The 16,183-nt window shown below is 29.8% G+C and overlaps 1 protein-coding gene across 3 annotated transcripts; it reads right to left on the reverse strand.

Annotated features, from left to right (window-relative positions):
* Positions 1-4,578: 4,578 nt before the first annotated feature.
* Positions 4,579-8,238, reverse strand: LOC133318703 (bifunctional methylenetetrahydrofolate dehydrogenase/cyclohydrolase 2, mitochondrial-like). 3 transcript variants are annotated; one of them, XM_061523604.1, is made up of 6 exons: positions 8,088-8,211; positions 7,480-7,577; positions 6,781-7,236; positions 5,837-6,045; positions 5,241-5,363; positions 4,579-5,019 (listed from the first exon to the last, which is right to left on the reverse strand). In XM_061523604.1, exons 2-6 carry the CDS (start codon positions 7,569-7,571, stop codon positions 4,904-4,906), a joined length of 996 nt encoding a protein of 331 aa, XP_061379588.1. In that variant the 5' UTR covers positions 7,572-7,577; positions 8,088-8,211; the 3' UTR covers positions 4,579-4,903. The 3 variants fall into 3 exon arrangements, with proteins under 3 accessions (XP_061379588.1, XP_061379589.1, XP_061379587.1); XM_061523605.1 differs by lacking the exon at positions 7,480-7,577 and having other exon boundaries at positions 8,088-8,238; XM_061523603.1 differs by lacking the exon at positions 8,088-8,211 and having other exon boundaries at positions 7,480-7,798.
* Positions 8,239-16,183: the final 7,945 nt, after the last annotated feature.

The raw sequence follows: 16,183 nt of genomic DNA on the forward strand, positions 1-16,183 counted from the left end.
TCTAGGCCTTTTTCTATTTCAATTTAACATTATTTTTGACTTTTTAGTAAGTTTGTAAAGCAGTCAAGTGTTTCAGTTTTTATTTTATTTATATTCGTTACTTTGCTAAACGTAATATTATCCAGAGTTTATTCTTAGTGGCGTGCACATCATAGATGCAAATAAGCACTGCATACCCTACCCATATAACAACTAAACCTACATTGTTTAACTCTTATTTGCATCCTTTTAATCATACATTACGAAATACAAATGTTTACAGACATTTAAAACGACATTTGATTCACGATTTTTTAAAAGTGCCGTCTATAAACAGAAAACCAAACATCTTCGATCGGCCGCTGCTAACTGCTAGCGCCGCTATGCAGCCAGGGCTGCGGTAGGCACAACTACCTACTCGGTGCTTATTTTCCATACAAATAATCTGAAGGATGTTCTACAAATATGGTATTGTATGCAGAAAATGTTTGCATATGTGTGTGTAAAACCTATGCATTTGTTGTGTTCGAGAGGCACTACTTTCTTTTTTTTCATTTAAAATGTCATTGAAAGTCCGTTAATTGTCAATTGAAACGGGGCTCTGATTGGTCGATAAACTGTTCATATATTTTGTTCGCCATTTTGTTATTATTGAATATTGTCATTGTCTTTCTAAACGCGAGTGAATAAGTTTTAAGTAGCTAATTAGTAAATAGTGAATAAATTTACTAACGAAATATGGAAATAATAACTGGTGATGTGTGTTTAACTAAATTAATTACGAGTACATTTTCTATTGTTGTTTCAATTGTGAATTTGTTGTTGTTGTTTGATGATAAAATTAAAATAATTACAAAGGGAAGGTGTGTGACTAGTTGAGAGTGAACTAAAAGAAAGGTAATGTTATTCGTTTTAATAAAAAGTATTTTGATAGTTTAATAAGCTAGCAGGTTGCGTACACACAAATAAGTTATTTTGTTTTCTTTGCTTGTTGTGTTTTTCAAATAATAATAATGTTTGGATCTTCACTGAATATTCCGATTTAAATAACTTTTATAAAGCGGTGATGAATAGATCGTAATCGTTTTAAGGTAATTTCATGGCTCAGAGGTAATTGATAGATTCATAAAATACATAGATGTTCGTTCCGATCGGACTGCTGTACCTTCATGAGCTAATATTATCAATGTTTAAATGAAACTAATATTTTCGGATTACTTCGCGTATTTTATTATGTTTAAAAATGACTACTCCCGACGTTTCGGTTACTTTCAGCAACTGTGATCACGGCAGAGATCTCGTTTTGCCCGTTAAAAATAATAAATTGCGAAAGATCTCATCGTTATCAATGTTTTAGAGGAAGAAATTATGATGAAAATTGGTATTTTTTTTTCAAACATAGTCTCATTACCGTAGCGCAAATCTCTGTGCACGCCACTAGTTTTTCTTTACATTCACAACTATATCTTCTTACTTATATTTATTAGTTCCTATAAAATTATGAGCAATATGTCACTCCAATATTCGACACATACCTCACGTATTCATATTTCATCGACATTGCTAAATGGAAGTTATTTTAGGAGAATATTACAAAAGTTATCCATCCTCTTTAAAGAATCCTAATTATTTTTCATTCAAACGTGATTTTCCTTCACTTCTAAGGGAAGCTGTCAAGTTAAGGTATTATCAGTATTACTTTAAATAAATTACTTTTGAGGAAATTACTGTTTCTTGTGAAAAAGACCCTTGAATCTTACCAAAACGATAAGGGCACGTCAAGAAGTTCAGCAACAATGAAATTCAGGATTTGTCTTAACATGTTTAATGTTTATCACAAAGTTATGAAGATTATGTGTTTTGGAAAGTTCTTTGTTAAATTATGTTTTAAGTATTGAATATTATAGGTACTTTTTATCAATCATTTTGATATTATCTGATATAATCGTAATCACGGGGCAGACGAGATGAAAGTGTCTGACTTTTACTTTCCAAAAAGCTTAGTTTCATTTAAATGAATACACGCGAAAATTTTAGACGTCAATACTTACGTAACATAGTAAAAAATATCTAGGATAATTTAAAGTAGCATAAGAAACGTAAATCTAACTTCAACGAACCTAAAGAGAAATATTATAATGTTATTAAATCCTAGCATATCTATATTCATTTTAATTTTATAAATAATTACAGATCGGAAGTATGCGCATGACTATGGTAAACGAATATTACCGTAAAGAAAAAATTAGAGCAAAATCGGTCTTTAGGATCTTCGTCCATAGAGGAGCATGACATTGTAATCTTGTAATTTTATTTTTATATGAAAAAATTACCTTATAACTTTTTTAATATTAAGGTAGCACTAATATCTTTTGTCACCAAAATAATTCGACAATTTTTCTCAAGATATTAAGCATAGCTGATCGCAGGGATAAAGTGAAAGAGATCGCCATATTCCATAAAAAAATTGTGGCACCAGGGTTGTCATTAATATTTTCAAACATTCCTGTCAGATCTCCACAATTTTTGTGTACTTTCGTCAGTGGTTCCAATAAATATTATGCTTAGTTTTTCACAAATCAATATTTTTATATAATAGGCAGTTGGTTGTTTTTTCCATTATATATGTCCCTTTACTATTCGATATAAAAAGCAGTTTAGACGAAAACGTCGATCCTACAGATTAAACGTCAATTAAAGCACAAATTTCAAAACAACGGAGATGTAGTATTTTTAGCACTTGATAAATTATTAATGTTTATTGTGGTAGAATATAAAACAATTGTACATTAATACCTAGCAGAGGCTTTTCATTACCTCTCATTTTATATGCACCCTTCATTCTATGAACTCCGCGGTTCCGTGAAATGTTACTTATTAATAATCCCTATATTCCTCGGGTTTCTATAGAATACATACATGCATAGAACTCATTCTTCTAGCTTTTTTATTGCAATACGTTAATATACATAAATTGAATTGATTGAGTATTGGTTATTTATTATAAACGAAAGATTAGATTTGGATTTTTATATATTATATATTGTTTAGAGTTAACATTTTGATTTAACATTAAACTAGGTATATTAAACCTTACTATGGACCCTTAAGTTTACTAATGATGATTCTGCTTTGATAATTCATATCGAGTTAGTCAATTAGTTTGTCAACAACATTGTTGACAAAGAAATCTAATACTTTTTTGATCCCCTAAGTTGAATGCGGAAGATGATTTAAGGACTTTTAATATAATTAAAACTACACTCAATCTATAAACTCTATCCTAGAAACCCAAGTAAAACACTACGTAAGCTATCATTTGAAAACTAGTCCACTTAAAGACGTTGAAACCGCCTTGAAAGGAATAAATAATTCTGTCTTTGCGAGTGACGTAAGAGTTCCTCAAATCGAATGTATTATTGTTGCCTATTACTCATTTTCATTTTATATATTTGACATTAAAATAGCTGAATATTTACACACGTACATACGTGTGTGAAGTTACATATATTAACATACGGGTATGGTAACCTGACCTAACCCTTTGTTGTTTGTTTAAAATATGGCCTTCATCCTTGCAAAGACGTTCATAGTATATTCTGCCAGTTGTTTTCTGTTAAGAATATATCAACTTTAATACTAAACGTCTCAAAGGCTGCTTTGAATATGTCATGGTCGAAAACCTTGTAAGAGATAAAATTGCTTCAATACATACTAGTACATGTATTAGGTACACTACTCGTTTAAATCCATAAGAGATTTAAAAAAAATCATATTAACTATACATCGCCGTACAGTCGACTATTGACCACAATTCATCGATTATTTCAAGTTAGTTATAATGGAAATGTCATTAAGTTTGTCATTCAGTAGAAATACAGACATAAAGGATCTTCACGAATTGATGTAGGTATTATACCTATGTGCGTGTTGTGGAAAAGTCACAGTATTGTGTAATTTTATTTTAAATAATTTAATATATGTCTAATACATTTTCTATGAATTAAGAGTTCTTTTAACTTTTCAAAATAAACTTTTACAGTGTTAAAGATGCATAGTTTTCGCTTCAATTATTATTTTATATTTAATTAAAAATAACATAACCGCGCCGAGTCAAAGGCTATTGATGGACGATTAATTTCAACACAGATTATTTGTAACTAAACAGCGGTGACAGCTTTGTTGTCACAATTTATATAATAACGTTAACGTCACAATAGAACTAATGAGATAATTAAAGTCTGTATGACACTAGAACGAATTATTGAATTCTAGTCCGTAAAATCATGTAATGTAGTCCAATATAGTCTAACATTGTATAGTTCTACTTTATGCTATTAAGCCTAAAGCCGTGGAACAGACAATTTGAGTCCCAAAATAACGTAATTTCGTTACCAAATGTAACCACGTACAAACCCTCTCTTTATACGTGCCGGTTTAATAAGGACTCGTTGGATTCTATTCTGGATTTATATGACTTTCGGATCAAATTCCAATCGGGTTATATTGAATACGAACATTAATTGTGTATATCGAACGATCCAATTTAAAAAATATTTTTAATTGAAAACAAATAAACAACGACAATGAAACACAAAATTTAAACATCTCATATTTATTTAATATATAGTAATAATACATTACAAAACAATGAACAATGTTTCAAACGTAAAATGCATATTCCAATGGAATGTTACTTAAAACCGTTAAAATTATAACAATATATCAATCCTTACACATTTATAATACTATGTCAGTCCTTATATCTAATCACTTATATTCATTAAATATTTTATAAGGCACCGTGGTCTTTTAAGTAAGTTGAGGATTCAAAAAGTTCTATATAGTTTAAATAACTTAGACATTGGCATTATACGTACAATAGCGTATTTTTTTCTGTTAAAAAAGTAATAATTCAGAGCTATCATTTAAATGAGTTATGCTGCGCAGCTTGAAGAGTGTTCTTCATTAACATGGCGACTGTCATGGGACCCACTCCACCAGGGACGGGGGTTATAGCACCGGCCACTTTAACTACCTCTGAGAAGAAAAAATTTTTTAGTTTCGATAGACGCACAAAACTTTTAAATCGAAGATAAAATCAATGATGCATGATTTAAATAATATGTACAATTAAATATTTATTAATATCGTGTTATTGAATAAAAATATTTAATTAAATTAATGCATTCACAACGAGTAAATTAAAATAAACTAAGTGAGTAAGTAAGGATGGGCCGATGCGAGTAATATCAACCTACCGTCATAATCAACATCGCCAACAAGTTTTGTCTTTCCGCTTTCATCAGTTACTCTGGTGATGCCGACGTCTATGATCGTGGCTCCTGGCTTCACCATATCAGCCTTAATAAGCTTTGGTAGACCTATTCCGATAAAATATAATTATCACACGTGAACAGAAATACGTAATTATTGGGCCTTAAATAACTAGTCAGTAATAAAAGAATACTTTTTGTGTATTGAACTAATTATCACGCCTTTCAAAGGCATTTGCTCCCTAAACTACGTCGCGGGATATGATGTACCTGACCAACTCATAACAAACTATTCTATCGTCCAGAAAAAGTTCCACCAAAATCCGATCAGGCATTCGGAAGAACATGGCGGATAAGCAACAAAAAAGCAATAACAATAATGCCTTCAAAACATTACATCATCTATATTTTCATTCAGAACTAAATTGTTTACAACGCATTTTGTCGACTGCTTCATTCATATAAGAACCTGTACGTAACTATTCAATCACAATATAAAACGGAGATTGAATTATGGGAATTATAATTTTATATCAAAACAAAAAGAAATACAGATAAAAAATATAAAATAACAATCGTACCGGTTGCGCTAACAATAATATCAGCGTGTCGACAATAAAACTCCAATTGATCAGCAGGCGTGTGTCTGTGACAGATAGTGACAGTTGAGTCCATACCGAGACCACTGTCATGGCGGCCGTCAGAATGTAGCATCATGGCTATTGGCATGCCAACGTTCTTAGATCGTCCTATAACCACCGTGTTGCGACCGAATGTATCAATTTTGAATCTAAATAAAAAAAAAGAATATTCATCAATTTTGTATGACAGCTAATTCAAAGTACATGAATAAAATATATTTTTATTCATATAAAGTTTATTTATAATATAAAATTGAAATAACTTAAGTGAGAAAAGCTTATTATTAAAAAAAATTACAGGAAGTATTTTAACTATCATTCAAAACTATTATGATTTAAAAAGAACTCAAATTATTCTAACATTAAAATTTAATCACAACTAGTAACAAAATTGTATAGCCCAAATACACTCTTTTTCTCTATACCTACTACAACTATGAAAAAGGGAAGTTTTACAGAAATAGTATTGATTTTATAAAGCAATCCTTCAGCTGTGACAATGAACCATAAAGTATTTGAACTTGACCTGTATATGTCATAATAAATAAATATTTATTGCTATATGTCATCACATTGTGATAAGAACTACACATTGAGAAATTGCTATCTAAAGAGAGATACTATAAATGATAAATACTATAAATTCATTAATGTGTTCAAGGGCTGTAAATGATTTTAAATGCAATAAATTCAATTAATAATTCGTCTTGGAAATCTTGGATAAACAACATTGATAGTAACAGACAAAAAAATTACATAGAATCTCATAAAAACATTTCATAATATACACTTTTAATGTTTTATTTTCTTTTATTGACACTGACATGACGGTATATATATATATACATATATATATTTTTAAGGAAAAAGGTCGAAGAACTAACCTTCTCAGCATTTCAACCACAGCGAGGGCAGTGGCTGGTACAATGGTGGGCATGTCCAGACACAACTGACCAACATTTGTTATATGAAAACCATCGACATCCTTCTCCGGAGCCAAAGCATTACACACTCTCCTCTCATCAATAGAGTTTGGTAAAGGCAGCTGCACTAATATCCCGTTAATATTTTTATCCTTATTCAATGAATCTATTATAGACATCAATGCCTCTTCCGTTAAATTAGCATCATATCTTATTGTTTCCGCTTCAATGCCAACTTCACGTGCTGCCTGTATTTTGTTTCTAACATAAGTATGACTGGCAGGGTCTTCTCCCACTATAATGCAGCGTAGAGTTGGTGCAGGGTTGCCATTCCTGATCCAATTGTTGATTTCTATCTTTACTTCATCCTTTATTTCTTTGGCCAGTGCTTTTCCGTCCAGGATTCTTGCCATGATCCTAATACATAACATTAGCAGACATTACAAATATGAATGCAATATTCAAAAACACACTACAGAAGAATTTCAACTACAATAAAATCACTATAGAATATTATACAGGTAATAACAAGACAAACTCCTAATAATTATATTATATTAGAAGCCACGGACAGCATACAAAGAGTGCATGGGGAAACTTGTTGCCATTAACACAATAACACAATGTAAAAAACACCTAGGTATTTCTAATAAATATTACCTGGCTGTGCCCAAAGATTCATTGTATGTGTGACTTCTCATTTTGGAATTCAGAATTGTACTGAGAACATTCAATCGAATGATTTGCCTCATCACCTACTGTTGACGTACAGAGGTCATTAGGTTACAATGTATAATTAGATATCTTATTTGTCATATCCAAACCAGTTATTCCAAATAAATCAGTTAAAACTACTTTTTAACAGTTAGCACTAATAAAATTTGTTTGTAGGGTTATCGAGTTCAAATTTTATCGATGAATCTAGGTAAAATTGGTGTGAACAGGATTTTAACAAATATTTTATACGTTTGCTCTAGTTCTCCTTCACATATAAATATAACAATATTTTAATATAAACAACTGATTTAATACTGTTAATTTCTGTGTTACACATGACAATTTCCTGATGGACAAACACTTTCATAATTGATATATGGAATGTTCGATATTAATATTTGTTTTGAAAATAAAACAAAGAATTTTAAACGTCATAAACATTATATTGAAATATCAAAGTGATCGACAGACATGAGTTGTGACGGTATTGGCCTTTGATAACCTAAACAACGCAATGAATAAAAATAATTCGGAGGATAAAAATAACTTGCCTTAAATTTTCGTGCACTGAATATAATCGAGTTAAGAGTTGATTAATTCTGAATAACCAATACTAACAATTAACACTGTCGAAAGTAAAAATTAGGAGATTCAAGATTGTATATATGAGGTGTCAATGGTAAAAAGTTTTATGTTAAACGTCAACGTCAAGGTCTTATATTTCAAAAAACCAAACGTGTACAAACATGGGAAGCAAAAGTCTAATTTAGAAATGATAGAAAAATGTCGAAACTGTATTTTATATTTAAGTGGTTGGAGTTTGATTACCTAATTATGGCGTAATACAAAAATATAATAGTATTATTTAAACTCGTATATGTATTCACCATCATTCTATCAAAGTCGTAGGTTTAGAAGCATTTGTCCATAAAATAAATGAAAAGTTTGAAGTTTTTAAGTTAATTCCGTGCCATTGACCGTTATATTCTATGTAAAGTAGAAAAAGAATAACATGCAGTGCGGAACAAAAACAATTCACTTAAGAAACTATCAACAAGAGAATTTATAAATATAGGTATTTTTTTGATAATGCCTTGTAAGATTTATTAATCTAAAATCAGATAATTAGTAATCTTTTTGTTAATCTTGTAAAATTTTTTTAGCATATAAATTATTAAATAAATGTGTTTACAATTTACGATAATACTACCCGGAATTTAATTGCCTGATATCAGGGCTTACTATAAGCAAACAAATAACAACAGTGTTTTTTCCTCTCTATATAAAAAAATGTTATATAACAAGCCAATATAATTAATTATAATTAGATGTAAACCATCTACGTAACCATATTGCAGAAATATGGTCTATAAGTAGGTATTTAATTCTTTTAAATATTCGTTGTCATAAAGAATATTACAATCATCAGACATTCTCATCTCTTCGTCTCGTGGTTACGGTTGGTGCAAAGTAACCGAAATGTCGGGAGTATTTTGTTAAAAATAATAATAAACGCGTAGTAAATCCGAAAAATATTAGTTTTTTTATTAGTCGTGGTGGCCTGGAGGTTAAAAGGCCCGCTTCTCACACGTGAGGGCGCGGGTTCGAAACCTGGCAAGTACCAATGTGATCTTTTCCGAATCATATGTACTTTCTAAGAGTATTTAGGCACCACTGACGGACGGTGAAGGAAAACATCGTGAGGAAACCTGGTCTTATAATTTCAAATTATGAGCTTGAAATCGCCAACCCGTCTTGAGCAAGCGTGGTGATTAATGCTCTAACCTACTCCATGTGAGAAGAGGCCTTTGCTCAGCAGTGGGATCTTATAGGCTGATGATGATGATGATGATGATTAGTTTTATTTTAAAATTAAAATCAGTGAAAATAGTTGTAGCAAATATAGTTAAATTACTCAGAAAAAAATAAAAAAAATAGACCAAATATTATAAAAATAGTTTCTATATTTATCACTTGAGTCCGACTCCAAATATTATATACCTAGCCTTCGATCTTAAATTCTTGCACACTTTGACCTAAGTCATAGCTAAGCGTTTTATATAAAATGCAAACCTTTTTGTAATATGCAAATATTAGCCCAGGTCAAGATGGAAACCGGATGTTGACTGGGACAGAGATCTCTGTCTTCAATACTATCCCATTCCAAGATAGGACGTTAAGCAAAATAAAGTTATATAAGACCTTGTCCAAATGGTGTCTGCCATACCGCCATAGTAACATCTCAACTTTAAGTGAAAAGTGAAGAGGTGATAAATGTGTAACTTTTTTTATAATCCGCGTGCTTATTTATAAATGAATAGTTTAAAAAAATTGTTCTATTAAAGTATACATGTCAAGGCATAAAAGTCCTTTTAGGATTATTCTATACAAAACTCAACTTATAATGTGATTTCAATTAAAACAAATTCATAATATATCTTAGAGTACGTATGTTATTCATTATCACTAACATGGCTAGATAATGTTAAAAAACTTTCTATGTGAGTTTTATCATAACTCCTTTGAACAGCAGCTATTCAAGTCGCTTAGATGTAGTCGGCATTTACTTTTCGCTGTGCCGTTGTATCTTACATCTGAGTAAAGGATTAAAAGATAGGATTAATTGTAAGCTTTTTCATACACTTACTAGTAAAAAATGGCTTCATGAAAAGAAAAGCGGTAATTGCTCTACCTGAGTCACGTAAATCCAATAGCAAAAACCAAAACATTTAAAAACATTATACCTGTTATTATCATCATCATCATCATCATCAGCCTATCGGAGTCCACCGCTGAGCAAAGGCCTCTTCTCACATGGAGAAGGTTAGAGCATTACTCACCACGCTTGCTCAAGACGGGTTGGCGATTTCAATCTAATAATTTTTAATTATAAGACCAGTTTTCCTCACGATGTTTTCCTTCACCGTCCGTCAGTGGTGTCTAAATACTCTTAGAAAGTACATATGACTCGGAAAAGATCACATTGGTACTTGCCAGGTTTCGAAGCCGCGCCCTCACGTATGAGAGACGGGCCTTTAACCTCCAGGCCACCACGACTTCCCCTTGATATTATGGATACTACAAAATTTCACATCTTTTCTATTTTGTAGAATTTTCGAGGTAAATATTAACTAAGCGTTATTGTCTACCAAATAATGATTAGTCACTGGAGCCCTTATTTACGCGGAAATTTTTATCCGAGGTGTCTAAAATGTACCGACACATGAAAGTTTTTTTGGCTCTCTTTCAAAATCGGAAAATTTTATCCTGAACATGCCTATAAATATAACTGTAAATAACAAGAAATAACATTGTAACAGATTTAAGATAAATAAAAAACGACATTTAGACAAGTCGCTTTACTCCGAACGTTTCTCTTTCATCCTTTACTGCTCTATTTGTCAATCGAATTTCCTCTTAAGAATTTATATAACTGTCAGATTTTATACTATTCGAGCATATGGGAAAAACAAAGCCATTTTTTAAATATAGGAATGCATATATATATATAATATATATGTACATTAATTGTCTATCTGTCGATCCATTGAACTACATTTCATAACACGTCAATCAATTCTTCCCAACAATAAAAATGATTTTATTTATGAACCCACTACGTTGACGGTAAAATATATGGCTTAAAAACATGTTTGTAATGGTATACCAAAAAACTTCAACTGGCAATTGATGGATGTAGACACCATCCGCATTACAACAAAGCTATACCATTTAATAATTTCTACCTGTGAGAATAAATTAATTATCAATCCTAATTAATAGGAAGCCATGACCTAAAATATGACAGCCATTTCTACTAAATATTCTATTTCTGTGTACACCCCAGTTAAATCAATAAACCAATTTGCGTTAAGAAATTACCATTACCATTTGTTAACCCAAATAAAATATATAGAATTCAATTTGAGTATCATTTCCCGGATTAAAAATTATCATCTTATTTATGATGAGCCTAAGACGGAGACTTTATTTTGTTTTCAGAATTAAAATACGGTTAACGAGTTACGCTGAAAAGCAATTTAAATTTAATGTTTTACGTAATATGTAAAGATTCGTATGCAAAGATTTTATCTGTTTTATTAATAGTTATCATGCAACTATCATATTATAGATTACACATTATTTATTCTTTCCCTACGTAACCAGACTGTCTCGTTACAGCGAATCGAACATTGACATGAAATAAACATTCAACTGCCTTCTTTCGGTCGATTGATCGTTAATCGATGTTGATTTCAACGGCTTCACACTAATAAGACGTAATGTTACATTATATTATATTATAAAAGACAAATTTGAGTAGACAACAATTAAATTTTTAATATACGACGCAATCCTTCTTTAAAACTATGTGGAAATTCTGAAAGATGTGTTAAAAGTACAGATTAAACTAAAAATATATAACAGATAATAATATATTAAAAACAGAAATTTTAAAGTGTATTTTAAAAAGTTCAGCTATAAAAAGCACATAAAATAACAAACAATAGGATACATATATTAATTTTTTTAACAAAAACAAATGTGCAAAGTACTTTACAGATTATCTGGTAGTATTAAAATGGCTGTAAGAATCAATTGCTGCAATATTTAAAATGAAAGTTTTAAAAAGTTCCTATGTGACTTTAAATATACACGAAGAAAGAGTTATAAAATTAAAAATTGCCTCACTATAATTTCTTCTTTAATTAATATTCGACACGAAATAAACTACATATTATGTAAATTCGATTTATAAAAAAAGAGTGTTTTTGAAAAAATGCATTTATTTTTTATGCCATAGTTGCAGTTCAAGTAATGATTTAATGAATAAGTAAATTAGATAATAATTCGTAGATAAATTGGAAATCACGATGAACTTTCTAAAAAGCTATCTGTATAGACTATAAGTGGAAACTAAAGCACTTATAAAGATAATATCATTTAGATTTTTAATTTAAGGTCGTCTATAAAATTGAAAGTACGTTGGCCGCAAAACTAATTAATTCTTATCAAACTTATATTATTTATAAAAATAATTCATAGTAAAACACAGAGCGTAGGTACCACGCAATAAATGACCTTATTCAAAAATGATAAATAATTGAATGATAAAAAAACCGTTATTGACTGTATTGATTGTAAAGTATTTGATATTTCAAATTTATGTTTCAATCTCTTTAAACTAATGTAATCCTAAATTTTTTTTCTGGAACATTCTATTTATAGTAGATAATATAAAACTTACTTGTATAATATATTTTTAAAGCTACAACAGAGAATTACTTGTCAATTATACTATTAAAAAGAAAAGAAACATTACACTATAACAATGGGGCAACACTATGTCGTTTGTCATTTAAGATATAATGGAGTTTGCGGTGCGTTCTAAATAATAAATAATAATTTGTGGTTACTACATGACAATGGTCAGATGACCGCGGAACGTATAATTATCTATATTTTAAAAGCTTTATGGAGAATATCTTGAATGATATGATGTCTAACACCATATTTGACAGCCGTTACTGAAATAGCATACATATTAAGGTTCAGATTAATAAAATGGAATATAAATTTTACGTTTTAATTTTTATAATAAAAGAATATTAGGACGCTTGAAGATTCAAAATGTTTTTTTAAATATTGAAGTATATATATTTGCGAAATATATTTTGGTTAGAAATAACTCAGACATTATTATTCTCAGAATGAGAAGACAAACGCCGAAGATATTTTATTTTCGTTATTTTGAAAGTAATCAGTGTGACATATTGAAATTTGAACAGATGGTTACCTCATTTCGATTGCGTTGTTAATTCTTAATATGGAGAAAGAAGTCTCGACAAAGGCAATATTATTACAAAGTTAAAATATAACCGCAAACAATATAAAATTTGTTATAATATCAGAGATACGTTATTAAAACAATATTTATGTAATAATAAATGTATGTGCGGCTTTTTCATTGACTGAGCTCTGCATGAAAATAATACGAAATGTGCAGTTGTTGTGTTTTCACAACGGCTGCACACAGGACAATGAATAGTAGTGTAAAATGAAATTGCTTGCGAGCTCTTTAATCAGTAATCTCTTTTGTTGCCAGATAAAATATTATATAAGGGAGTAAATTTTAAGTTCCATATGACAAAGTTTCTATGGAAATATACTGCGTAGGTAACCTTGTTACCGGGACTACGAGTACATTATCGTTAATAGCTTATCGTAAGTGGGCGCGGTTGTGACGTGGGGGTCGAAGATAAAGAATGAGTCAACGCAATAAAAACATCTTGTTTCAATAGTACGAGATCATGACATGTTACATTAATGTTTCTTATGTTCTAGCTCTCTTTAATGAACATAATTTTTCGTGGTCTTAAACAGAAAAGGATATTTTATTTATGTATATTGGTCTTAATATTATATTAGTGAAGAGAATTTAAGACTTATAACAATGGATTAAATGGTTTTACATAGTACAATTTTATCTTCATTATTATAACAGCCTGGCTGATACTAAAATAAAAGAATTAATGGGAAGGCCAGAAAGTGTATTAAAAAATATTTTTACTTACGTCAATTACTACACGTAAGCAATCGATCAAGTTAGCTTGGTTCTTATTGACGATTGATGAAAGGAAGTCTATTCGTGTGTACAATGGAAAAGTTATTTTTTCATTAAAAAAGAATCAAGGCTAAAAAGAATTATTAAGGTTCATAGAATATCCCAGACTTAATTTGTATAGTTAGTAATCAAGTATAGAGAATATTACAGACTTCGAAATTACAGGCTTGTAACACTAAATTACATGTCTAGTTTTTAAATACAGGGATCTCAGGGAATAAAAGGAACTAATTTATGAACTGGTTTTAAACTAACGAGATTTTAAAAATTATTAATTAAATTCTGTAGTCGAGGAAGTAACGATTAAATTTTTTTTAAATCTAATTTCATAATGGTTTAATGTGAAGAGTTTTTATAAAGATATTTACAACGCAAGTTGAAAACAATTTGAACTTAATTTTATAAATATTTTTCTTAAGGATCAATTAAATTAACAACCAAACGACTATCATTTTTATTTCGTATTTTTTTACCAGAATATTTTTCACTTCACAAATCTAATAACGAAATAATTCGTTTTCGTAAATTTTTATATTATTATGATCTTTTTGTTCTTGGTAAATATTAAATGTATATAAGGTCGAAGGCAATGATAGCTTTAAGGAATTATTTTCTTTTACTTCTATAATTAAATCCTAATAAAAAATAGGTTACATTTCTAAGTCAATACAATTAGCCTGACTTTTCTTTAAAATTGCCCCAACAATGTATTACATTATAGATGATTCGAATTAAATTTTAAAAGTTTTTTTCATGACTTACTCGAATCGAGTGCTGAGTTTATAAGTAACTTTTCTTACCGTTAGTCTGGCAATTACTGAATAAAAACTTTATTATTTCATTTGATCCAGCAATATTTTAAATTTCCTCTGATTTTAACACAGTTAAATATTTTGTAAGATAATGATTTATAATAAGTAAAGAAAAACAAGTACTCGGACAGTTTTGAAACATGTTTATTTGCCAACATTGGTATATTATTATTGTAAGTTATTCGCTTTTTATATTTTCTATCAATCGAGACCATTAAAAGTTTCGTTCCAGTGGGATCGCTATACAAAAATGAGTGAAATCACTTGAAGATTCCTATTATATCTGAGTTTTGTGGTTTTATGTCATGCATGGTATCTCGACATGAAAGAATCGGTCATCCGTTCGGGTGGATAATATTATTTTATTTTCTTTCATATTCTAAACAAAAATATATGTATATTTTATACAATTGATTCATAAAAATTTTTTCATTATAAAAATAAATGACGCGTGAAGTCGAAGTATCGGCTATGTTAAATAATAAATTTTAATTGATTTTACAAAGTATTTTATTTGTTATTTGGTATCCTTCTGATTGGGAACGCTGCCTGACCATTAAGTTTGAATATTAAATGATATAGAAGACTAAAAACAAGTACGTCAAAATCAATAGATATTATTTCTTTTTACAAGAAGTCACTCTTCCACTATAGTATCAAATAGAAAATTAATGAAGTGTTGTACAGACGTTCTGTAGTTACAAAACTACAAGATTTAATCGCTACAAGTACATTTAAATTATTAAGAATTTAATAGCTCTTCTCCTAATGCAGTAATCTAAAAGTGGATATAAAAAACCAATTAAAACATTCATTTTAATGCCATCTTCTTAATTGCTTTTGTTAACATTAACTAATATTACTTATTTAAAATAATGTTTGTGGTAGTAATTGTTTTTAGATTAATGTTTTATTAAAGAATATGTATAAACTATTTGTTAGTCGTGCATATTTACGTTTATATTTTCCTTGGTGTGTTTTAATTAAAGTTTTTTTGTTTGAGTCTAGATTTTCGGTCATTCTTACATTTTCCGTCGTAAGGAATCTTGGATTAGAATTTTGTTATCACTTTCTATTTTAGGACCGCTAATGAGAAGACGGTTCTAATTATATATGTTGGAGTAGGGTCCAAACCGCGGTTTTTTAAAAAGTGACGTCCGCATAACTGACATCACCCATGCCTATATTCTTGAATGTCGTCAGGATCTCA

This window comes from Danaus plexippus, chromosome 19, assembly GCF_018135715.1.
Source record: "Danaus plexippus chromosome 19, MEX_DaPlex, whole genome shotgun sequence".
NCBI classification, from domain to species: Eukaryota; Metazoa; Arthropoda; class Insecta; order Lepidoptera; family Nymphalidae; genus Danaus; species Danaus plexippus.

Bases quoted from the DNA above. Each gene is read 5' to 3' on its own strand.
- LOC133318703 (XM_061523604.1), bottom strand. From the start codon at position 7,571: ATGAGGCAAATCATTCGATTGAATGTTCTCAGTACAATTCTGAATTCC. The intron at 5,364-5,836 runs GTACGATTGTTA...TTATCGGAATAG, and splicing joins TATTATTGTTAGCGCAACCG to GTCTACCAAAGCTTATTAAG. The intron at 5,020-5,240 runs GTAGGTTGATAT...TTTTCTTCTCAG, and splicing joins TGGCGATGTTGATTATGACG to AGGTAGTTAAAGTGGCCGGT.